The 24289-nt window shown below is 36.8% G+C and overlaps 9 protein-coding genes across 9 annotated transcripts; 6 read left to right on the forward strand and 3 right to left on the reverse strand.

Annotated features, from left to right (window-relative positions):
- Positions 1–105: 105 nt before the first annotated feature.
- GCK72_003887 (uncharacterized protein) lies at positions 106–6203 on the forward strand (the record flags this gene model as incomplete). Its single annotated transcript, XM_053724312.1, has 8 exons — positions 106–191; positions 299–517; positions 1195–1470; positions 2054–2269; positions 2318–2490; positions 4163–4333; positions 5870–5979; positions 6090–6203. 8 exons carry the CDS (start codon positions 106–108, stop codon positions 6201–6203), a joined length of 1365 nt encoding a protein of 454 aa, XP_053588506.1.
- A 288-nt stretch (positions 6204–6491) lies between these two features.
- On the forward strand, positions 6492–7261 carry GCK72_003888 (uncharacterized protein; the record flags this gene model as incomplete). The annotated part of the gene is made up of 4 exons (XM_053724313.1): positions 6492–6511; positions 6576–6766; positions 6814–6953; positions 7001–7261. The coding sequence occupies 4 exons, from the start codon at positions 6492–6494 to the stop codon at positions 7259–7261; spliced, it is 612 nt and encodes a 203-aa protein (XP_053588507.1).
- Positions 7262–7654: 393 nt separating this feature from the next.
- GCK72_003889 (uncharacterized protein) lies at positions 7655–8353 on the reverse strand (the record flags this gene model as incomplete). The annotated part of the gene is made up of 3 exons (XM_003100306.2): positions 7655–7934; positions 7986–8216; positions 8268–8353. 3 exons carry the CDS (start codon positions 8351–8353, stop codon positions 7655–7657), a joined length of 597 nt encoding a protein of 198 aa, XP_003100354.2.
- Positions 8354–10855: 2502 nt separating this feature from the next.
- On the reverse strand, positions 10856–11550 carry GCK72_003890 (uncharacterized protein; the record flags this gene model as incomplete). Its single annotated transcript, XM_053724314.1, has 3 exons — positions 10856–11135; positions 11190–11414; positions 11465–11550. 3 exons carry the CDS (start codon positions 11548–11550, stop codon positions 10856–10858), a joined length of 591 nt encoding a protein of 196 aa, XP_053588508.1.
- Positions 11551–11735: 185 nt separating this feature from the next.
- On the forward strand, positions 11736–12411 carry GCK72_003891 (uncharacterized protein; the record flags this gene model as incomplete). Its single annotated transcript, XM_003100274.2, has 3 exons — positions 11736–11812; positions 11862–12083; positions 12132–12411. 3 exons carry the CDS (start codon positions 11736–11738, stop codon positions 12409–12411), a joined length of 579 nt encoding a protein of 192 aa, XP_003100322.2.
- Positions 12412–13875: 1464 nt separating this feature from the next.
- On the reverse strand, positions 13876–15536 carry GCK72_003892 (uncharacterized protein; the record flags this gene model as incomplete). Its single annotated transcript, XM_053724315.1, has 3 exons — positions 13876–14155; positions 15182–15409; positions 15460–15536. 3 exons carry the CDS (start codon positions 15534–15536, stop codon positions 13876–13878), a joined length of 585 nt encoding a protein of 194 aa, XP_053588509.1.
- A 130-nt stretch (positions 15537–15666) lies between these two features.
- GCK72_003893 (uncharacterized protein) lies at positions 15667–17035 on the forward strand (the record flags this gene model as incomplete). The annotated part of the gene is made up of 3 exons (XM_053724316.1): positions 15667–15752; positions 15860–16078; positions 16756–17035. 3 exons carry the CDS (start codon positions 15667–15669, stop codon positions 17033–17035), a joined length of 585 nt encoding a protein of 194 aa, XP_053588510.1.
- A 454-nt stretch (positions 17036–17489) lies between these two features.
- Positions 17490–18157, forward strand: GCK72_003894 (uncharacterized protein; the record flags this gene model as incomplete). The annotated part of the gene is made up of 3 exons (XM_053724317.1): positions 17490–17566; positions 17614–17829; positions 17878–18157. The coding sequence occupies 3 exons, from the start codon at positions 17490–17492 to the stop codon at positions 18155–18157; spliced, it is 573 nt and encodes a 190-aa protein (XP_053588511.1).
- Positions 18158–21481: 3324 nt separating this feature from the next.
- GCK72_003895 (uncharacterized protein) lies at positions 21482–22063 on the forward strand (the record flags this gene model as incomplete). Its single annotated transcript, XM_003100277.2, has 3 exons — positions 21482–21562; positions 21625–21836; positions 21907–22063. 3 exons carry the CDS (start codon positions 21482–21484, stop codon positions 22061–22063), a joined length of 450 nt encoding a protein of 149 aa, XP_003100325.1.
- Positions 22064–24289: the final 2226 nt, after the last annotated feature.

Here is a 24289-nt window from a genome sequence, read left to right on the forward strand (position 1 = left end):
ATATAGGAGACACAACGTCTTCAAACAAGAGTCCAGCAGAGCGTACTTGCAACAATTTATTGATTGTGTCCCTACGAAGCGGAGGACAGTGTTATCTTCAGAAAAATGGTTGAGTCTTCTAGTTTCCCATTTCTAAAGCTTCCATTCCTAGCTATCCAAAATGTTGTACATTGTATGAGCTGCACCGAAATGTGAGTTTTCATTTTATTTGTATTTTGAAAACGGTATCTACTTTTTCCAACACTGAAATGCTTAGAATTCATTCGATTCTCTTCAATATAAGTCTCTTCGTTTTCAGAACCGAACTCTCCCTGTGCTCTCGTAGATCAAAACGGTTAATGCAAAGCATTCGACACCCAGGACTCACTCGTATTGAAATAACTATTGATCGACTTCGTATGTATATCGCACTTCTGAAAGGACTTGAAATCTGTTCAATTTGGAGCGTGACAAAAGAGTTATTCTCGACAACAGATTATCGTGAAGACGTTATTGATAAGGTTTCCATTCGAATTCTGTGAGTTCTTATTTTTCAATAGATTTATTTGACCGGACTGTACAATCAAGTACATGCTTATTATGTATCACTATCAGGGCTGGGCAAATTATTTGTTTGATTATTTGAATTATTTGAAATTTGGGTTAAAAGTCAAATAAATTGCTTCAAATAATTATTTGAACTTTTTTTTCAAACAAATTGTTTGACCAAATAATGTTTGACAAATTCATATCAAATAAAATTATTTGACCAAATTATTTGAAAATTTTCAAATAATTTGAAACCAATTTCTTTGTATCATTTATGAATTTTTCTCTTCAAACTGCCGAATGGTTAGGGGAAAATAATTACTTCGAACTCGAGAAAGTCTGTCAGGACGGAAAATTTAACAAAAAATAGTATTTTTCCTTGATTTTTACATGTTTTAAAATATAACGTACTGTTTTTTTTCTTTTTACTGCCTTTTTATTGGCAATAAAACATTTTCTTGAGTTGTTTGAAATTATTTGAAATTATTTGATTATTTGAGAAAAAATTTCAAATAATGTTTGGTCAAATAAATTATTTGAAAAATAAATTCAAATATTATTTGATCAAATAAACTGTTTGGAAAAAATATTCAAACATTATTTGGTCAAACAATTTATTTGACCTCTCAAACAATGCCCAGCCCTGATCACTATATTGTTTTTCAGACGTCTTGGAAACTCCAACTTTCAAATCGATGCACCAACTCAACCGGAGAAAGCAATAAAAGCTCTTGTAGATCACATGAAAGACGTGTTCAAACTACCGCTTACAGTGATGTTCGAGCCATTTGGATTAGAGAATTATCGCAGATTTCTTCCCATTTTTCCAGTTTGTTATCGTTTGTATGTGTACAGTTCTGATAAGATATCAGAAGAAGAATTGCAGTTCATCAAAGATAATGTGGTTGTAGAGTGGCAGGCTGAATTTTACAAATCAAAGAAGTAATTTATTCACTTATTTTGTTGATGTACTGTTTCATTTCTACAGAATTAAGTGCCGTTACGGCTCATGTCTTTGTCTTTTCAATTTCTTCCTGTTTTTACGGCTCGTAAATGTTGTATCCTCTGCATTTGTTAAAAATTGATTAATTTTTTTGGTGTTTATTTACTTGTTCAGTTTTTACCATCTCAAAAAGTGTTATCTCAACCCTGCAGCTATTATTCTTATATATAAAACGCACTGTCAATCCGTCGTAATTCCCTCAACTTTTGATATGTAATTTACACCGCTTTCATTTCAAACAACTTTTTTCCTCTGATAAATAAAAAAGAAATTGCCAGGTAATTTGTTCCTTACAATCAATAAACTAATGCAAGCGCGCTCTGCTAGACATCTGTCTCCACTATATACCTTCCTCATTTATCGAGCGTTCTCCCATTTCTTCCTTTTGCTGGTAAAATGTTATATTTTCCATTTCTAAAGCTTCCATTCCTACCAATTCAAAATATTGTACACAACTTGAGTTGTACTGAAATGTAAGTATTTTATCAAAAACTTCACAAATGATATATTTTTCTGTTTTAGAATTGAGCTCTCTCTGTGCTCCCGTAGATCAAAACGATTAATGCAAAGCATCCGACACCCAGAGCCCACCCACATTGAAATAATTATTGATCAATATCGTATGTATGTTGCACTTCGGAATGGAATCAAACAATGTTTATTCTGGTCAATCAGAACGGAATCGCATATAAAATATAACCGAGTTGATACTATTGAAAACGTTCGTGTTCGAGTTTTGTCAGTTTTTGAGGAATAATAATTGTTTCTTGAATCTCATTTTTCCAGGAAACTCACTGGACCAAATTTCATGATCGATGGTACTCACGAGCCAGAAACAGTTCTAAAAGCTCTCGTGGATCACTTGAAAGATGTATTCAAAGTTCCTCTCGAAGTGAATTTTAAACCATATAAAATGGAGAATTTCTTCAGATTTCTCCCCGTTTTTCCAGTCTGCAAACGTTTTTATTTTCATGCGACTCAAGGGGTGTCAGAAGAAGAACTAAAGTACGTTAAGGATAATGTTGTTGTAGAACAACAGGCTTATTACTACACAGCTGATAATTAAGGCTTCTTGTCTTTCATATTGATTTACTACTCAAAAGTTTAAAAATAAAGTTTGTCTTCTTGTTGAAATAGATGAATAATAAGAAAAGATACATGATATCGGATGCGGTTTTTAATCCTTTTTCCTTTATTGCAGTTACCGTAAAAAACTGTATTATAACGACATGCTGTTATATTTTTCAACTACCTTCCAGAGAAGTTGCTGCCTTTTGAGACTTTTAAAATTTCACTGAACAACTTTTCTAGACATTCTGTTTGCTCTTCTAAATGCTCTACTAATCACGCTGATTCTAATCAGAGTTATGGAAAATGACCAGGAGATGACTAGTGGCGAATTTTGATCATGTTGGAGGTACCATTATAATACATGTGCCGTTGTATGACAGTTTTTACGGTTTCTGAAAAATATTGATGTTGTGTCTATTCTTGCAGCTATTATTTTGATCTAATCCGGGAAAATTGTTTACAAAAGCGAGAGACGCACAGGGAAAATAGCTATTTCTCAAGAAACATTCAGTGGGCCAGACTTGTGGTATGCACCCAGTACATCAGTGTTCACCAGAGCTGTGTAGAATTCCTTCCGTCTTCCAACTTCAGTTTTGAAAATGTCACTTCCAGCTTCCGTGTAAAATCTTCTGAAAATTTTTGAATTTTCGACAGAAATTTTGGCTCGTACAAAAAAGTTGTCCACTTCAAAAATAGAGCACTGTTTTTGATATATACAATTTATAGCCACTGGTTTTAATTCAAAAGTTGAAAATTTCAGTTTTAAGAAGTGGCCTAGGATCCGACAACTCGGCCATCACGGTATCTCACCACGAAAATGATGACACATCGAGTGCTACCGTATTATTTTGGAGCGAGAAATTTGAATTTTATTTTCATTTTTCGCCTTAAAATAAAAATTCAAACTTCCCGCTTCAAAAATCTTACGGTAGCACTCGTTTCTCCCTGTGTCATCATTTTCGTGGTGAGATACCGCGATGGCCGAGTTGTCGGATCCTAGGCCACTTCTTAAAACTGAAATTTTCAACTTTTGAATTAAAACCAGTGGCAAATGCGCTCTAATGATAATCGAATGTGAAAATTCTGTAAAAATTACGGAAATTTCACACCGATTATCAATAGAGCGCATTTCGTCACGCGTAGGCGGAAGCTATGCCCAAATTTACATTTTTTGCAGATAACGCGCTCTAATGATAATTTATTTTAAAAAATTGCGACTTTTTTCAAATAATCGGTGAAAAATGCGCTCCAATAATAATTTGGTGAAAAATCCCGTCAAAATCTTGTAGCTATTCTCTATAGAGCGCGTTTGTGGCCAATTTTTTAAATTTTGAATGCAACCCAGTGGCAAATGCGCTCTATTGATAAACTGATGTGAAAATCCAGGAATTTTCCCATCAGATTATCAATAGAGCGCATTTAGTCACGCGTAGGCGGAAGCTATGCCCAAATTTTTTTCGATAAGGTAGGTTGCAAAAGTGGGCGGAGCGATTTTTTTTTCAGAAAATCAGAAAATTTTTTTTTTCAAAATCCAAATTTTTTAATGCAAATTTTTTTCAGAACATGTTGCACCCAATCGAGTTCCCAACTTCGATGAGAACGACAACAAACTGAAGTCTTCCTCGGAAATCACACCGCCGCCGACGAAAAAAATGAAGACGGAGGAGGCTCCGCCCCCCACTCAGCCGCCACTCATCAAAATGTTGATTAGTTTCAAGAGAGAGCGTCAGGGTAAGTGTGGTGGCCTAGGAAACCAAAACTCGGCCATGGGTGAAAATTTGGATTTCTAGGCCACCATTATTCAAGATGGCCTAGGAAACCAAAACTCGTAATTTTAGATTTTTAGTCCACCAGTTTTTTTTAGTGGCCTAGGAATCCAAAACTCGGCCATAGATGATTTTGACTCGATTTTGCTCGTTTTTTGCCCGGAAAACGTCGAATATTTCAGAATTAGATTTCTAGGCCACCATTATTCAAGATGGCCTAGAAAACCAAAACTCGGCCGCCTAACTTTTTTTTTCTTTTTTCCAAATTTTTATGAAAAAAAAAGAGAAAAATTGTAATTTTACATTTTTAGACCACCAGTTTTTTTGGTGGCCTAGGAATCCAAAACTCGGCCACAGTTGATTTTGACTCAATTTTGCTCGTTTTTTACCCGGAAAATGTTTGAAATTTCAGAATTCGATTTTCTATGGGGTTTTCTAGGCCACCATTATTTCGATGGCCTAGGAATCCAAAACTCGGCCACCTACCGCTTTTTATCATTTTTTGAAGTTTTTTTAAACTTCTATGGCCTAGAAAGCATAATTTTCGGAAAGTTAGGCCATCAACAGTTCGGTGGCCTAGAAATCCAAAACTCGGCCACCTACCGTTTTCACTCATTTTTCATCGTTTTTCTTGTAGAAATGATAGTAAAAAACCAGAATAAGCAAAATACTGATTTCTAGTCCACCAGTTTTTTGTTGGTGGCCTAGGAATCCAAAACTCGGCCATAGATGATTTTGACTCGATTTTTCTCGTTTTTTGCCCGGAAAACGTTTGAAATTTCAGAATTCGATTTTCTATGGGGGTTTCTAGGCCACCGATATTTCAATGGCCTAGAAATACAAAACTCGGCCACCTACCGTTTTTACTCATTTTTAAAAGTTTTTCTTGTCTGCAAGGCGAGCCTAAATTCGGATTCCTCGGCCACCAATTGAGTTTTCTAGGCCACCAGAAAGGGAAACGTTAATAATATGAAAATCCGAATTTCTAGGTCATCAGTTTTTTGGTGGCCTAGGAATCCAAAACTCGGCCACAGTTGATTTTGACTCAATTTTGCTCGTTTTTTACCCGGAAAATGTTTGAAATTTCAGAATTCGATTTTCTATGGGGTTTTCTAGGCCACCATTATTTCGATGGCCTAGGAATCCAAAACTCGGCCACCTACCGCTTTTTATCATTTTTTGAAGTTTTTTTAAACTTCTATGGCCTAGAAAGCATAATTTTCGGAAAGTTAGGCCATCAACAGTTCGGTGGCCTAATTTTGGTGGCCTAACTTCCCAAATCTTCGAATTTAGCGATTTTTGGGTCAAATTGTTCGAATTTTTTCGCGTTTTTCTGAAAAAATGTTTAGGCCACTAATATTTCGATGGCCTAGGAATCCAAAACTCGGCCACCTACCGTTTTCACTCATTTTTCGTCGTTTTTCTTGCAGAAACGATAGTTTAAAACTAGAATAAGCAAAATACAAAGATTTTTTCGACATTTTTCCAAAAAAATTTTCAGGATTCCGTATCAAAAAAGTGGAAACGACAATATACAACGAAGTGGTGAACGGACAGTGGAAACCGCTGCTCCAGACGTGGAAAAGCTCGATTGGAATCTATTCGGAGCCGGTACGTCTTGGCTCCGCCCACTTTAAGCCACGCCCACTTTTTTGTGAAAAAATCGAAAAAAAAACTGAAAATTATCGATTTTTTGAATAAAAAGTGAGTTTTTTTTTCAGAAATACCCAATCCGACCGCCAAAACGAGCCATCAGTGAAGACGACGGAAAACCGAAAATACCGAAACTGAAATTGATAAAAAATGCGGATAATAATTACTCGAAAGTCTCTTGAATTATCGATTGATTCGCTCTCTCCTAATATGTACCATTCTTTATTTACAGAAAATTTAAATTCTTCTTTTTGTATGACTGTTTTATAATTTTAAGTAGATGAATTTTCATTCTAATTCAAAGGTTCACAATTTAGAAAAAAGATACCACGTGAACTTAGCATAGCCTTTTCATAAGAAAAAGTGACCTCAGATGCTCCAAAAAAGTTTTAAAAAATGGGGGTAAGGAAAAATTTCGTCATTCCCATTAAATAAATCGTAGACTCGGCACCGTCTTCCAGCCATTGAATATGCAACAACCAGCACACGAGTAAGTGTACTCGAGAAGATTCATCATTGTTCGAGAAGAAGAGTTCTCACTTTCTATGTTTCAGCCATTCGAATTGTGTAAGAGATGCTATGCGCACACTTCAACAGAGAGCCATTATTCTCAATAGAAATTTTGAAAACGGAAGAGAAACTGATCAGCTATTCCCAACTTTGCATGAAAACGTCCGTGATATGTTGGAGATAGTGCGTAGAGATCCCGCGAATTGTCTGGCTCCTTGTCCAATGCCACAATTTCGTAAGTTTACTGTGTTTGGTCTCTAGAGCGAAATCAGAAATTTTCAGCACAACAGCCCCATCTTGTAAATTATACGGACGTGATCGACCAATTTTTGAATAGTAATCCGACGATTGGAGCGTGCTCTGTTTTTAGACTTTCCGACAATGAGACAATTTTTAGGAAAGGATTCTTTTTCAACTTAACTGTAAGAAATTTAAAGTTTTGGTTGATTTTATGTGTTTTTTCTTGCAGAACGCTGAAAAATCGGAGTTGTTGTCATATTTCGGACCGAAACGTAATGCAAAGAACAAAAGAATCACCCTTGACAACGAGACATTTCGATTCTGCGCTCACAAGATGATACTGTACGGACAAACGGAAAATGAGATCTATTACTTCACTTGTCTCAAAACGACACGAGTCGTTATTGCTTTTTTCGGGAGAAGGAGTTTCATGCAAGTACACAGACCGGTATGGTGGCTTGGTGAAAATCTAAAGAATCAAGAGAACTGAGTACTATGTGTTGTGAATATTAGAAAATGAAGGTTGAGAGTAGTAGAAAACATTTCTGTTTTTCGTGGCCTAGATGTCCGAAAATCGGCCATCTCCGGTCAGTGCCAGTAGTGAGCGCGAGAAGGCATTGCGGCGGCGCGCCCTCTGGTCATCTGACTCTATTCTTTCTCCCACTGTCTGACCGTCGTCGCCACGAGAGACGCCGAGAAAGGCGAGAGAGTGTGTAATACAACAAGGGGCCTCCCTTCCCTACACGTAGAGCGTGCCTTAACGCTAACTGGGTCATTTTCGACTTTTTTTGTGTAAATTCATTCAAAATTAATGTGAATAACAGAAAAAGACACATATATTTGGATTTCTCGGTCACCAGTGAAACCGAGAACAATCAATTTATCAATTTATTGGAATCGAACAGTCAAATAAATACTCAACAACAACATTACCTTTGATATATTCCAATTCTTCTTTGGTTATCGCTTCACCTCCGTTTAGAAGAAGAGTTTTGCAGACTGGGAAAATGGGAATGAATCTGAGAAAATCTTTGATTTTATCCGGCATGAAAACCACTTCAAGCGGTAGTTTGAACACATCTCTCAAGTGATCTACAACTAATTTCAACGGTTTTTCTGGGTTTTCAACAGCTTCAATTCGAAATCCCCACTCGTCAATTTTCCTGCAAAGAAAACTTTATTTCTTATGTATTTATTCCTTTCTGTGGACTTACGCAATTCTAACATCCACACCGCCAATTGTATAGACCCGATATTTAGAAGGGTCCTTTTTCCCTCGTTGTATCATCGCAACCGTCCAAAACGAGCACTGTGCGCGATTTCTGTTCATGACATAAATGGACATATTCTTTCGATGGAGGTAGATTTCAATATAAGTCGGTTCAGGACATCGGACGCTTCGAACAATACTCTTTGATCTACGAGAGCACAGGGAGAGCTCCGTTCTGAAACAGAAAAATATATATCATTTGTGAAGTTCTTTTTAAAATACTTACATTTCAGTACAACTCATGTGATGTACAACATTTTGAATAGCCAGGAATGGTAGCCTTAGAAATGGAAACGAATTGGAGTCGGGCATCCTTCTATTGAAAAGGAATCAATGAATATAGGAGGCACAACGTCTTCAAACAAGAGTCCAGCAGAGCGCACTTGTAACAATTTATTGATTGTCTGAGGAGTATGCAAATCCGTATTCCTTAGACCTCTCTGTACTACGGTCTAGTGACGTCACCCATTCCTTGGTCTCTTCCCAGGGGATGGGTTATACAGAAAGGGCTCAAATATTGCCTTTTCCTCCTCCGGGAAAAACATACTATCTCCCAACGGTATTACTGCAAGAAAGCTAAATATCCAAAAACAACTGTTTTGTACGGACACCCCCTAGAGAGCTATATATATGGACAATGTAATTTCTCTTTCAAATCGTCCCATTTCAGTGCAAAATACAGTGATTTTGAGATGTTCCCTTAAAATTACAATAACTCTCTAGGGAGTGTCCGTACAAAAAAGTTGTCAACTGCAAAAATAAAGCTCTTCTTTAGTTTTCTAGGGTTTATACAATAATTTACTTTTTTGGACAATTGGGAATACCGAGAAATTCTCTCAAAGTTGGAATTTTCATCTGGAAACACCAAAACTGTTATAGCTGCTTGTAGTGTACTGTATAAGATCATTAGGGAGCTAGAATGTTATACCTTCATTATACAAAACCAATATCAATGAATAATAACAAATGCATAGCCGTAAAACAGGAAGAAATAGAATACAAAGACATGAGCCGTGACGTCACTTAATTCTGTAGAAATGAGACAGTACATCAACAAAATAAGTGAATAAATTACTTCTTTGATTTGTAAAATTCAGTCAGCCACTCTACAACCACATTATCTTTGAAAAATTGCAACTCCTCTTCTGATATCTTATCAGAACTGTACACATACAAACGATAACAAACTGGAAAAATGGGAAGAAATCTGCGATAATTCTCTAATCGAAATGGCTTAAAATATACTGTAAGCGGTAGTTTGAATACGTCTTTCATGTGATCTACAAGAGCTTTCATTGCATTCTCCGGCTGTTGTTGAGCGTCAATTGTGAAATGCGATCCTTCAAACTTTCTGGAAAGAAAATTAACCGATATGCTTCAATATACGAACGTAATCTTTTTTTGCATACTTGTCAACCGGGCCGAAACGGGCCGACACGGGCCGGCGCGTAACTCGCGTCAAAATGAATATTATGAGCGGAAAAATATACTAAAATGTAGATCTCGACGAGTTCTATGTTCGTGAACTACTACGGGCCGGATGGCTATTCGTTAATGTGCCGCGGGCCGGGAAAAAGTGCCAAAAAACGCGAAAATGACCAAAAAGCCATTCTAGCCCGGCCCGCGGCATATTAACGAATAGTCATCCGGCCCGTAGTAGGTCACGGGCATAGAACTCGTCGAAATCTACATTTTGGTATATTTTTCAGCTCATAATATTCATTTTGACGCGAGTTACGCGCCGGCCCGTGTCGGCCCGTTTCGGCCCGGTTGACAAGTATGTTTTTTTGGAATGTAAACTCACAAAACTTTAATATGAACGCTTCCAATCGCACCATCACGTAAGAGTTTTCGAAAATTTTCATCGTTTGATCCAGTTTTTATGATGGACCATATTGAACAAACTTCGAATCCGTTCATTAGTGCAACATACATACGAAGTCGATCGATAGTTATCTCAATGCCAGTGGGTTCTGTGTGTCGGATACTTTGCATTAACCGTTTTGATCTACGGGAGCACAGGGAGAGTTCGGTTCTGAAGTAGAGGAAATATATAATTGATTGAAGATGACATTACAAATAGTGCTGAAATCGAGGATTTCTACTTTTCCACCAATTTTATCTTTAGGGCGCACTTGCTGAATATCTTGTCGACTAAAACAACTCACATTTCAGTGCAACTCAAGTTATGCACAATATTTTGAATAGCCAGGAATGGAAGTCTTAGAAATGGAAACGAAGGTGAGTCAGACATTTCTCCCCGAATAGGATAGTGGAGAGCGGGGGGTGAACAATCAATGAATAGTGAAGGTACATAGGGCAGACATGTTCAAACAAGAGTCCAGTGGAGCGCATTTGTAACAATTTATTGATTGTTACCACCGATGCGGAACATTGTTAGCGCGGTAGGCTTCATACAACATCTCCACCGAAACCTACCGAAAAAGAAATTGAGAGATACAGAGAAAAAGAGACAAGGGAATTTCAGTGGAGCGCAGTTGTAAGAACTGTGCCGAGCTTTTACCTCCAGCACAGATTCCATAATTTTTTTGGAAAATGAAAAATAGCCAGAATATGTCAAAAACTGTAGAAATCTGTGCGTCTCTCTCTGCCGATACTCTCTCGTTAACGATGGGGCGCAGTTTTAATAAAAATGCACCGCTAATAACGAGAAGTGTGGATTATTTGGACGATGAGATTGCAAAGACATTTCCTTTAATAAATTCATTTTGAATTAATATATTATAAAAATAAAGAAGACACATATGCACTTTTGGGTTTCTAAGCGAAGTAAAACTGAGAATAATCAAAATATCAATTTATTGGAATCGAACAGACAAATACCTTCTCAACAACAACATTATCTTTAATATATTCCAATTCCTCTTTGGTTATCGCTTCACCTCCGTTTAAAAAAAGAGTTTTGCATACGGGGAAAATGGGAATGAATCTGAGAAAATCTTTGATTTTATCCGGCATGAGAACCACTTCAACCGGTAGTTTGAATACATCTTTCAAGTGATCTACAACTAATTTCATCGGTTTTTCTGGGTTTTCAACAGCTTCAATTTGAAATCCGCACTCGTGAATTTTCCTGAAAAGAAAACTTTATTTCTTATGTATGTATATTTCTTTTCTGTGGACTTACGCAATTCTAACATCCACACCACCAATTGTATCGACCCGATATTTAAAAAGGTACTTTTTCCCTCTTATCGCAACCGTCCAAAACGAGCACTGTGCGCGATCTCTGTTCATGATAAAAATGGACATATTCTTTCGATGGAGGTAGATTTGAATATAAGCTGGCTCAGGACATCGGACACTTTGAACGATTCTCTTTGATCTACGGGAGCACAGAGAGAGTTCGGTTCTAAAGCGGAAAATATATATCATTTGTAAAGTTATTTTCAAAATACTTACATTTCAGTACAACTCATGTGATGTACAACATTTTGAATAATCAGAAATGGTAGTTTTAGAAATGGAAACGAATTGGAGTCAGACATTGTTTCCTGGATAGGACCATAGAGAGCGGGGGAACAATCAATGAATAAAGCAAGCATATAGGATAATCAATAAATTATTGCAATCGCGCTCTGCTAGACTCTTGCTCAAATACGTCACATCTGTCTGCATTATACGCCTTCCTCATTTATCGAACGTTCTCCCATTTCTTCCTTTTGCTGGTAAAATGTTATATTTTCCATTTCTAAAGTTACCATTCCTGGCTATTCAAAATATTGTACACAACTTGAGTTGCACTGAAATGTAAGTATTTCATCAAAAACTTCACAAATGATATATTTTTCTGTTTTAGAATTGAGCTCTCTCTGTGCTCCCGTAGATCAAAACGATTAATGCAAAGCATCCGACACCCAGAGCCCACCCACATTGAAATAATTATTGATCAATATCGTATGTATGTTGCACTTCGGAATGGAATCAAAAAATGTTCATTCTGGTCAATCGAAACGGATGAAGAGAGACCCCTAAAATATAACCGAGTTGATACTATTGAAAACGATCGTGTTCGAGTTTTGTAAGTTTTTGAGGAAAGGGGGTTGTTTCTTGAATCTCATTTTTCCAGGAAACTCACTGAACCAAATTTCATGATCGATGGTACTCACGATCCGGAAACAGTTATCAAAGCTCTCGTGGATCACTTGAAAGATGTATTCAAAGTTCCTCTCGAAGTGAATTTTAAACCATATAAAATGGAGAATTTCTTCAGATTTCTTCCCGTTTTTCCAGTCTGCAAACGTTTTTATTTTCATGCAACTGAAGGGGTGTCAGAAGAAGAACTAAAGTACGTCAAAGATAATGTTGTTGTAGAGCAATGGGCTTATTACTACACAGCTGATAATTAAGGCTTCTTGACTTTCATATTGATTTACTACTCAAAAGTTTAAAAATAAAGTTTGTCTTCTTGTTGTAATGGTTGATAAATCAGAGAATACATGATATCGGGTGCGGTTTTTAATCTTTTTTCCTTCATTGCAGTTACCGTACTATCTTCCAGAGAAGTTGCTGCCTTTTGAGATTTTTAAAAGTTCACTGAACAACTAACTTTTCTAGACATTCTGTTTGCTCTTCTAAATGCTCTACTAATCACGCTGATTCTAATCAGAGTCATGGAAAATGACCAGGAGATGACTAGTGGCGAATTTTGAACATGTAGGAGGTACCATTATAATACAGGTGCCGTTGTATGACAGTTTTTACGGTTTCTGAAAAATATTGATGTTGTGTCTATTCTTGCAGCTATTATTTTGATCTAATCCGGGAAAGTTGTTTACAAAAGCGAGTGACGCACAGGGAAAATAGCTATTTCTCAAGAAACGTTCAGTGGGCCAGACTTGTGGTATGCACCCAGTACATCAGTGTTCACCAGAGCTGTGTAGAATTCCTTCCGTCTTCCAACTTCAGTTTTGAAAATGTCACTTCCAGCTTCCGTGTAAAATCTTCTAAAAATTTTTGAATTTTCGACAGAAATTTTGGCTCGTACAAAGAAGTTGTCAACTTCAAAAATAGAGCACTGTTTTTGATATGTACGATTTATAAAAAAGGAACTTTGTTGGACGAGCAGTGATACCATGACAACCTCTTAAAAATGAACATTTTCAAATCAAAAAGATCAAATTTTATGTGTTACTGCACGATACTGTAGTCATGTTATACTATTCAGAAACATTGATAGAGGAACTGCAAAAACAAAAACTGGGAGGTGCTGGCAGTGTTTGAGAAAAACCTTTGAAATTGTTCAGTTGTTCTGGGAAATGAAAAAAAAAAACATTTATATAATTACACAGCAAGATTTTTTAAAACATAAACAAGGGAGCTTAACATCTAACTAAGGAAGGCCCTCGACTCGGTCTGGAATTATGGTACGTGATCTATATCATTGGAAAGCTGAGAAAATGCTGATTCCAAATATATATTCAGTTTTTGCCCTCGAGGCCTAGTATTCGAGAAAAACAAGGTCAAAGTTAGAAAAAGACAAATTATTGCCTTTTTAACACGCGAAAATCGCAAAAAAATTTCAAAACATTTTTCGCTTGTTAAAAAGGCAATAATTTGTCTTTTTTCTAACTTTGACCTTGTTTTTCTCGAATACCAGACCTTGAGGGCAAAAACTGAATATATATTTGGAATCAGCATTTTCTCAGCTTTTCAATGATATAGATCACGTACCATAACACCAGGCCGAGTCGAGGGCCTTCCCTAGTAAGAGCTGTGGTTCAGTACATTTACACAGCGAAAGAGAATAAACAAAGGGTAATTTGTGCAATTTTTAATTAGTTTCAAGAAATAACAAATCAACAGAATTAAAATTACTTCTCAGATGTGTAATATTCAGCCCACCACTCCACAACTACATTATCTTTAATAAACTGCAACTCCTCTCCAGATATCTTATCAATGCCGTAGAAAAAGAAACGATAACAGACTGGAAAAATGGGAAGAAATCTGCGATAATTCTCAATTTCAGTTAGTTTGAAATATACTGTAAGCGGTAATTTGAATACGTCTTTCAAGTGATCTACAAGAGTTTTAATGAAATTCTCTGGCTGTCGTGGAGCGTAGATAAGGAAGCATGAGTCGTTGAATTTTCTGGAAAATAATGAAGTAATAAATCATTTGCTTTAAAAAAATGTAGCTCCAGAATTTCAGCAAAACTTGAATGGCTATGAGCTGAAAAATATACCAAAATGTAGATTTCGACGAGTCCATCTCCGTGGCTTACTACGGGCCGGATGGCTATTCGTTAATGTGCCGCGGGCCGGGCTAGAAAGGCTCGTGTTTTTTGGCACTTTTGCCCGGCCCGCGGCACATTAACGAATAGTTATCCGGCCCGTAGCAGAGATGTTGGAAAGTGAAAATTTTCTTATCCGGAAGTCGGATGTCGGAAGTAAAATAAACACCCGGAAGTCGGAAGTCGGAATTTCCAACAACACTGGCCCCAGGGTTGGGAAATTCCGGGCCGGCCCAGACTCCTCAACCTCAGCCCGGCCCGGCTTCAAAAATGAGCACAATTTTTTCACAATTTTTTGAAAATTTTTATAAAATAATAGTTGAAATTCTTGTACGCTTCAGTTTTTATCGGTTTTCCATAAAATTGTAGAAAATTCGACGTTTTTTTGCAAAAAATCAAAAAAATTTTCAAAAAATTTTCAACAATATTCAAATTTCTACAGGAGCCGGGCCGAAGAAAATTTTTCAGTCGGCCCGGCCCGGAATTTCCCAACCCTGACTGGCCCGTAGTAGGTCACAGACATAGAACTCGTCGAGATCTACAATTTGGTATATTTATCAGCTAATAATATTTATTTTGATGCGAGTTACGAGGCGGCCCGTGTCGGCCCGCGTCGGCCCGTTGACAAGTATGTTTAAACTTTTTTATTCATCATTTGAAGCTTTTATCAGTAAAAATACCCTAAAAACAGAGTTTGGAGTGTCGTTGTCTCCGGTATTCTTCGAAATTCTCCGACTTTTTTTTCGGAGAATTTCGGAGAATTTCTCCGAAAAAAGTCGGAGAATCGGAGATGTCGGATATCTGATTCTCCGACTCCGAGCAAGCCTGGTTGACCCATGTCGGGCCCGTTTTGCAAGTATGCTTTAAATAAAGAGATGACTCACATCACTTTAACATTAACTCCCCCCAGATCATCGTCCCGGTAGAGATGTCGGAATGATTCCACTTCTAGTTCCGTCTTGATGGACCAACTCAAGCAATCTTCCATTCTATTCTTAAGTGTTACATACATACGAAGTCGATCGATAGTTATTTCAATGTCGGTAAGGCCCGGATGACGAATGCTTTGCATTAATCTTTTGGATCTACGGGAGCACATAGAGAGTTCGGTTCTAAATTAGAAAAATATATCATTTTTGAGGTTTTTTATAAAAATACTTACATTTCAGTACAACTCATGTGATGTACAGTATTTTGAATAGCCAGAAATGGTAGTTTTAGAAATGGAAAAGAAGGCATCGTTCTATTGAAAAGGAATCAATGAATATAGGAGACACAACGTCTTCAAACAAGAGTCCAGCAGAGCGTACTTGCAACAATTTATTGATTGTGTCCCTACGAAGCGGAGGACAGTGTTATCTTCAGAAAAATGGTTGTGTCTTCTAGTTTCCCATTTCTAAAGCTTCCATTCCTAGCTATCCAAAATGTTGTACATTGTATGAGCTGCACCGAAATGTGAGTTTTCATTTTATTTGTATTTTGAAAACGGTATCTACTTTTTCCAACACTGAAATGCTTAGAATTCATTCGATTCTCTTCAATATAAGTCTCTTCGTTTTCAGAACTGAGCTCTCACTGTGCTCTCGTAGATCAAAACGGTTAATGCAAAGCATTCGACACCCAGGACTCACTCGTATTGAAATAACTATTGATCGACTTCGTATGTATATTACACTTCTGAAAGGACTTGAAATCTGTTCAATTTGGAGCGTGACAAAGGAGTTATTCTCGACAACTGATTATCGTGAAGACGTTATTGATAAGGTTTCCATTCGAATTCTGTGAGTTCTTATTTTTCAATAGATTTATTTGACCGGACTGTACAATCAAGTACATGCTTATTATGTATCACTATCAGGGCTGGGCAAATTTTTTGTTTGATTATTTGAATTATTTGAAATTTGGGTTAAAAGTCAAATAAATTGCTTCAAATAATTAGTTGAACTTTTTTTTCAAACAAATTGTTTGACCAAATAATGTTTGACAAATTCATATCAAATAAAATTATTTGACCAAATTATTTGAAAATTTTCAAATAATTTGAAACCAATTTCTTTGTATCATTTATGAATTTTTCTCTTCAAACTGCCGAATGGTTAGGGGAAAATAATTACTTCGAACTCGAGAAAGTCTGTCAGGACGGAAAATTTAACAAAAAATAGTATTTTTCCTTGATTTTTACATGTTTTAAAATATAACGTACTGTTTTTTTTCTTTTTACTGCCTTTTTATTGGCAATAAAACATTTTCTTGAGTTGTTTGAAATTATTTGAAATTATTTGATTATTTGAGAAAAAATTTCAAATAATGTTTGGTCAAATAAATTATTTGAAAAATAAATTCAAATATTATTTGATCAAATAAACTGTTTGGAAAAAATATTCAAACATTATTTGGTCAAACAATTTATTTGACCTCTCAAACAATGCCCAGCCCTGATCACTATATTGTTTTTCAGACGTCTTGGAAACTCCAACTTTCAAATCGATGCACCAACTCAACCGGAGAAAGCAATAAAAGCTCTTGTAGATCACATGAAAGACGTGTTCAAACTACCGCTTACAGTGATGTTCGAACCATTTGGATTAGAGAATTATCGCAGATTTCTTCCCATTTTTCCAGTTTGTTATCGTTTGTATGTGTACAGTTCTGATAAGATATCAGAAGAAGAATTGCAGTTCATCAAAGATAATGTGGTTGTAGAGTGGCAGGCTGAATTTTACAAATCAAAGAAGTAATTTATTCACTTATTTTGTTGATGTACTGTTTCATTTCTACAGAATTAAGTGCCGTTACGGCTCATGTCTTTGTCTTTTCAATTTCTTCCTGTTTTTACGGCTCGTAAATGTTGTATCCTCTGCATTTGTTAAAAATTGATTAATTTTTTTTGGTGTTTATTTACTTGTTCAGTTTTTACCATCTCAAAAAGTGTTATCTCAACCCTGCAGCTATTATTCTTATATATAAAACGCACTGTCAATCCGTCGTAATTCCCTCAACTTTTGATATGTAATTTACACCGCTTTCATTTCAAACAACTTTTTTCCTCTGATAAATAAAAAAGAAATTGCCAGGTAATTTGTTCCTTACAATCAATAAACTAATGCAAGCGCGCTCTGCTAGACATCTGTCTCCACTATATACCTTCCTCATTTATCGAGCGTTCTCCCATTTCTTCCTTTTGCTGGTAAAATGTTATATTTTCCATTTCTAAAGCTTCCATTCCTACCAATTCAAAATATTGTACACAACTTGAGTTGTACTGAAATGTAAGTATTTTATCAAAAACTTCACAAATGATATTTTTCTGTTTTAGAATTGAGCTCTCCCTGTGCTCCCGTAGATCAAAACGGTTAATGCAAAGAATTCGACACCCAGAGCCCACCCACATTCAAATAATTATCGATCAGTATCGTATGTATGTTGCACTTCGGAATGGAATCAAACAATGTTTATTCTGGTCAATCAGAACGGAATCGCATATAAAATATAACCGAGTTGATACTATTGAAAACGTTCGTGTTCGAGTTTTGTCAGTTTTTGAGGAATAATAATTGTTTCTTGAATCTCATCTTTCCAGGAAACTCACTGGACCAAATTTCATGATCGATGGTACTCACGAGCCAGAAACAGTTCTAAAAGCTCTCGTGGATCACTTGAAAGATGTATTCAAAGTTCCTCTCGAAGTGAATTTTAAACCATATAAAATGGAGAATTTCTTCAGATTTCTTCCCGTTTTTCCAGTCTGCAAACGTTTTTATTTTCATGCGACTGAAGGGGTGTCAGAAGAAGAACTAAAGTACGTCAAAGATAATGTTGTTGTAGAACAACAGGCTTATTACTACACAGCTGATAATTGAGGCTTCTTGTCTTTCATATTGATTTACTACTCAAAAGTTTAAAAATAAAGTTTGTTTTCTTGTTGAAATAGATGATAAGTAAGAAGAGATACATGATATCGGGTGCAGTTTTTAATCGTTTTCCTTTGAAACTTTTAAAAGTTCACTGAACAACTTTTCTAGACATTCTGTTTGCTCTTCTAAATGCTCTACTAATCACGCTGATTCTAATCAGAGTCATGGAAAATGACCAGGACTAGTGGTGAATTTTGAACATGCAGGAGGTACCATTATAATACAGGTTCCGTTGTATGACAGTTTTTACTGTTTCTTATAAATATTGATGTTGTGTCTATTCAGGCAGCTATTATTTTGACCTAATCCGGGAAAATTGTTTACAAAAGCGAGAGACGCACAAGGAAAATAGCTATTCCTCAAGAAGCATGTAGTGAGTCAGAATTGTGGAATGCACCTAGCACCGGTACTGTAGATGCCGAGATCTACATATTGGAACAATTTTCAAGCAAGTAACCCAAAAAAACGGCTGTTCGATTACAAATGCAAAATCAGGGGTCCAAAATTTCGAAGAACAGCCTAATCTTGTAATTCAGACCCTCTAGCGGACATCTAGACACACAGATACACCTGTCATTCTCCAATTCCTCTTACTTTGTCCCCAAAGATCAATCCCATTTGCCTTTTGAACTTGAAACTTGAGACCTTCCCCCTAAAGGAAGGCCACTTTAGAAAATTGGGAACAAACAAAGAAGAGGGGGGGGGGGACCATCCAATGTAATGTGTGTGTGTGTGTGTGTGCAGTTTGCTTTATAAAACGAGATGACGCAAATTGTAAAACATCAAAAACTTTTTGCTCTAGATTATCAAATTTCATTTGGGTTAGGCCACGCCCATTTTTGGACACCTCTCGGGAAACTCATTTTAACCACGCTCTACCCTTTTCTTACTTCTTCTCGATGTGCTGGTTTGTAACTTGTTTCAATTTCAATATTATGAGCTGAAAAACATACCAAAATGTAGATCTCGACGAGCTCTATATTACTGACCAACTGGATCTAATGGCGTATCGTTAATGTGGATTGGGCCGGGCCAATAACAACAAAAAAACGAAATAGTAAAATATCCATTCCATCCCCCACCAGCCCGGTCAGTGGCAGTGAATTTCTATAAATCGGATTTTTGCGTTTGTTTGAAAAAAAGCTCGCAAAGTTATTAAATTGGACCTGAAATCTTTAATCTTTTCAATTGTAAAAATGCCGCTATAGAAAAAATTCGAATTTTCGAAATCTGCGTATTCAAAAGAGTTCGTTTCAATTTTTACATAGTTAGTCAGTGTGGAATAGTCTAGTCTTTTGGAAAACGTGTCGGATTACAAATTAATCCAAAACCAGTAGCGTATGTGCTTCGTTTTAATTGTCGGCCAACCCTTGCTACAGTAATTCTGGAAATATCTGAAATAGTTATAACACTGTTATGAGATCTGTATCATGAGCTCTATCCTATGACTTGCATAGCCCTTGTTTTATTTTCTTAAAACTGTTACCTACTTTATCATGACGATGTGAACGTACAAGAAAACGTCTTGGGCTCCTTCGACCTATAATAAGATTTATCAGGCTACCTGTGTGCTCTGATACATGAATTACTCTTATAAAACTATTCTAGATGCTACAAATTACGCTACACACCGTATTTTGTACCTTTGCTCCTATCTTCTTCTTATCATTATCAACAAACTGTGTACTTCTGATAAGAAATGTAACTTTCAAAGTTCAAAAACTTCCCTCTTCTTTTTTTTTCAATTATAGTTTTTCTAGTAAATTCTGACAAAGCCTACAATGTACTCCTTCTCTCCCCTGGACTCCAAGAAACCACAATTTTTTGAATGATGTTTCAAAGGAATAGGTCAATTTTGACATAATCGTCCCCTCTTTTTGTCATTATTTAGGCGAGGGAGAGAGGAGGAGAAAAGAAAAATGATGACTAAACATTGGAGACAATTGCACCTACTTAAAAGAGGAATTGTTAGGACGATTTGAAACTTTTCGACTTTTTGTGACATATATTTAGAAATAGTGAGTTTTCATGTTGTTAGAGCATTGTCCAGTTAGAAAATAGTAGTTAAGTTTTTAGTGGTTACTGTAATGCTGAAATTGGAATCAGATAGTCAAATAAATAAGGACCTCATTTGAATGTTTTCAACTTTTTAGTGGAGTCCTTTCATAAAGAAATACCACTTGAAGAAGATTACCCACAGAAGACGGTTTTCGACCTACCGTATGTCTTTTAGTTGGATTCTTACAAAAAAGTTGTCAACTACAAAAATGAAGATCTATTTATGAGCTATTAAATTGACACAACAATTTTGAAAAACAATGTCTTCTGTGTCCGTATCCATCCCTTAAAATGTGTTGTTTTTTCAATGAACCTAGCTGACGGTCATCTAGAGATTATTCACATTGTTATAATCCCCCAGGACCTAACGGCATAAAAAAGTTGTCAACTACAAAACTGAAGATCTACTCATTTTATACTTATTTACTAATTTTGTGCTTTACCTGTTACAAGAATCACCATCCTTACTACCATTTTTACTAAATAAAGCCACTGGAGCGCTGAAAACTAGAATCATACGTGAAAGTACTCAATTTCTGAAATAAGTTATGAAAAAGCGTCATAGGCGCCCCAGACCATTCCAATTCTCTGTCTGCCTTCTGGAATGTCCGTTTGTATGTTTATCTTTCTGGTTTTTCAGATGTTTAGATATTTTTCATTAACAAGCGGCCCTTAAGAAGGATATTCTTCTCATCTTTGACGTACCGTACCTCCCTAGTTTGGGTGCTCCCGAAAAAGTTGTCAACTACAAAAATAGAGCTTTAATTGTGATTTATATACATATAAATTGTGAAGCAACGTAGCACTTTCCGGTTACAGTAACTTGAGGCTCACCATTTCCTGTATAACCTACCTGCAGACGAAAAAAAGTGTTATTTTAAATCTACCGTATCTCTTCAGTACCCAACTCCACAAAAAAGTTGTCAACTACAAAAATATAGACCCTAACTTGCATTACCACATATAATAGCCTTGGTTTGCTATGTCAAGTTCTAGGCTCTTAAAAACTGGATATTTTTCTATGCGAGGTAGAAATTACTCACTATAACGCTCCAGTACCTAACTTCACAAAAAAGTAGTCAACCGCTTCTCAAATTACAGTAACCCTTTTAGTTGTTCTTCCTTCCCAATATTACTTTTCCTCCTGTTCAATAAAACCCATTTGCATTCTCAAATCCATTTTTCAGATCTTAACTCCAATTGCAACAAAAAATGCCTCAATTCTTGTCCGGTGTCACTTTGAAGAATCGCGAGGGGACCGAGCTGAAGGCTGAGGAGCATTTGAAGGGGAAGGTGAGTGAGGTCACCGGACATCCGGATAAGCAGACAGACAGACAGATATGTAAATATTCCAGGTAATCGGTCTGTACTTCTCCGCGAGCTGGTGTCCACCATGCCGTTTGTTCACCCCGAAACTCAAGGAGTTCTTCGAGGAGATTAGGAAGAGCCATCCGGAATTCGAGGTCATTTTTGTGTCCCGCGACCGTAACTCGTCGGATCTAGTCGGTTATTTCGAGGATCATCAGGGAGAGTGGACTTATATCCCGTTCGGAAGCGATAAGATTATGTAAGCTATTTCAAGGGCTATTCAAAAACTACAAACTACAAAACTCCATTCAAATTCAGTTTCTTTTCAGCGAGCTCATGCAGAAATACGAAGTGAAGACCATCCCAGCGATGCGTATTGTCAATGACAAAGGAGAAGTGATCGTTCAGGACGCGAGAACCGAAATTCAGAATAAGGGAGAGAAGGCGGAAGCGTTGTGGGCTGAGTGGATGGCATTGTTCAAGTGATGGCATAATTATCGATTTCTTTTATATAGTTTTAGAGAAATAATAAAGGATTTTATGGAATTACCTATATAATGTGTCATAATGAGTCAGAGATGAGCGGCGGAGTTCTTTTCTTTGGGACGGTAGCAAAAAGTGTTCAATAGATAAAATTTGCAGCATAAGTTTGTCAATCGATTGAAAAAAAGAGGGCATTAAAATATTAAAAACTAAACGAGTTAGATTCAATTTAAGCATGTATTCCTCCTTCCGCCATGAGAAATAGTGGGGGAAGTTGATTGAAATGATGAAATTATCCCGTTTTTGGATATTTTTATGAAGTTCTGATATTTTCTAGATCGGGAGGCGGAATTCCGACTTCCGGGCTGTTTTTTACTTCCGACTTCCGTCATTCCAACGCTGTGAAATTTAGGAAGAATACATTTCGCAGAAATACATGAAAACATGGTCAAATAGGAGAAAATAGGCTTTTCTACAGCCAAAAATCAATTTTCCAATGATTTTAGCGAGTTTTATGATTTTTCTCTTGGAATTTGGAAAATTTACGAAAAAAAATCTACTTCGGTCTTCCGGGCGTTTTTTTCAATTCCGGCTTCCGACTTCCGTTTTAGAAAAAAATCACTTCCGCACAACTCTGTCAGGAGGATTCAAATCATACATTCCAGCTTCGTACCAGAGTTGCCCGGAATTCCGACTTCCGACTTCCGACTTCCGGGTTGTTTTCACTTCCGACTTCCGGCTTCCGACTTCCGTTTTGAAAATTTTACTGCCGACTTCCGGCTTCCGACTTCCGGGCTGTTTTTTACTTCCGACTTCCGTCATTCCAACACTGTGAAATTTAGGAAAAATACATTTCGCAGAAATACATGAAACATGGTCAAATAGGATAGAAAATAGGCTTTTCTACAGCCAAAAACCAATTTTCCAATGATTTTAGCGAGTTTTATAATTTTTCTCTTGGAATTTGGAATATTTGCGAAAAAAAATCTACTTCCGACTTCCGACTTTCGACTTCCGACTTCCGTTTTCAAAATTATACTTCCGACTTCCGTTTTAGAAAAAATCATTTCCGCGCAACTCTGCTTCGTACATTCTAGCTAAAACCCCACTTTCTACAAATTTCATGAAAGTATCAAATTTCACAACTAATCGATTTTCTTAGTTCCGTTTTAGTTACGCCCATAGTCTTACAAAAAAGTTTTCCCTGACCCCTATTATTAGTAATTTTTCACTGTGCTAGTTTGAGTAAAAAGCAAATCTTCCGACGTAAACATGCCAACTAATTCACACATTGTCTCTCGTTTTATTGTCACGGGGACACTTTCCTTCACATATTATTACCATCTGCCTCCTTATCTCCATCGGTCTTTGTGAGAAACTTGGAACCTTAAACGGTCTGATTAAAGGACGTCCTTCCCTCGATGGCTGTCATTCATTTGAATTGTCCTATTGTCTTATTAGTGTAAACATAATCCACCTGTTCACTTATCTCCATGGGAAATCACTTTTTATATTAGACCACCAGATGGCTGTTAGACTCCGCCCCCCCCCTGTTATTGATTTCCCACTGCGGTAGATAAAACAAACAACAGGTGTCTTAATCCAATGTGACCGTGTCGATCTATTGTCTCGGCCATTCGTCTTCTTCACCTACATGTCATCTGTCTTCATATCTCCTTGGGAAATCTCCAATTTATTAGGCCCCGCCTCTAGTGCGCTACGGTCAGTAGACCCAGTCTTCCGTCATTCTCCCCTCATTCCGGTCTATAAGGAGGCCTTTCTCCCGATTTTTTCTATTGCTTGAAGATTTCTGCAACATGTTATATCATTGACGTTAGATTCGAATATTTATTTCAGCACCGCGTCCCAAGCACATCGGCAAATGGAAAACTTCAATGAGACTTGATGTCCCGACGACGAGAAGAAAATTGAGAATCGAAAATCAGTAAGTGCCCTATTAGAATATTCTTTATGTTCTTGACGTTTTCTTTTTCAGTGCCGAAAGGAAGCGGATCAAGAGGAAACGAACCGTCGCGAAGAGCGAGGAATGGTCGAGTGCAGACAAGAGGACATGAGGGCAATGGATCAGGAGAATCAGTTAACGATTGGAGAGACGTAAGTTATAAGCTCTAGAATATAGATATTGTCTATGCTACTGACTTCCCCCACCATAGACTATCATTAGTGAATTCACAAAATTGAATTAAATCTAAGAAACACCGTTTCGAA

This window comes from Caenorhabditis remanei, chromosome II (assembly GCF_010183535.1).
Source record: "Caenorhabditis remanei strain PX506 chromosome II, whole genome shotgun sequence".
Classification (NCBI taxonomy): domain Eukaryota; kingdom Metazoa; phylum Nematoda; class Chromadorea; order Rhabditida; family Rhabditidae; genus Caenorhabditis; species Caenorhabditis remanei.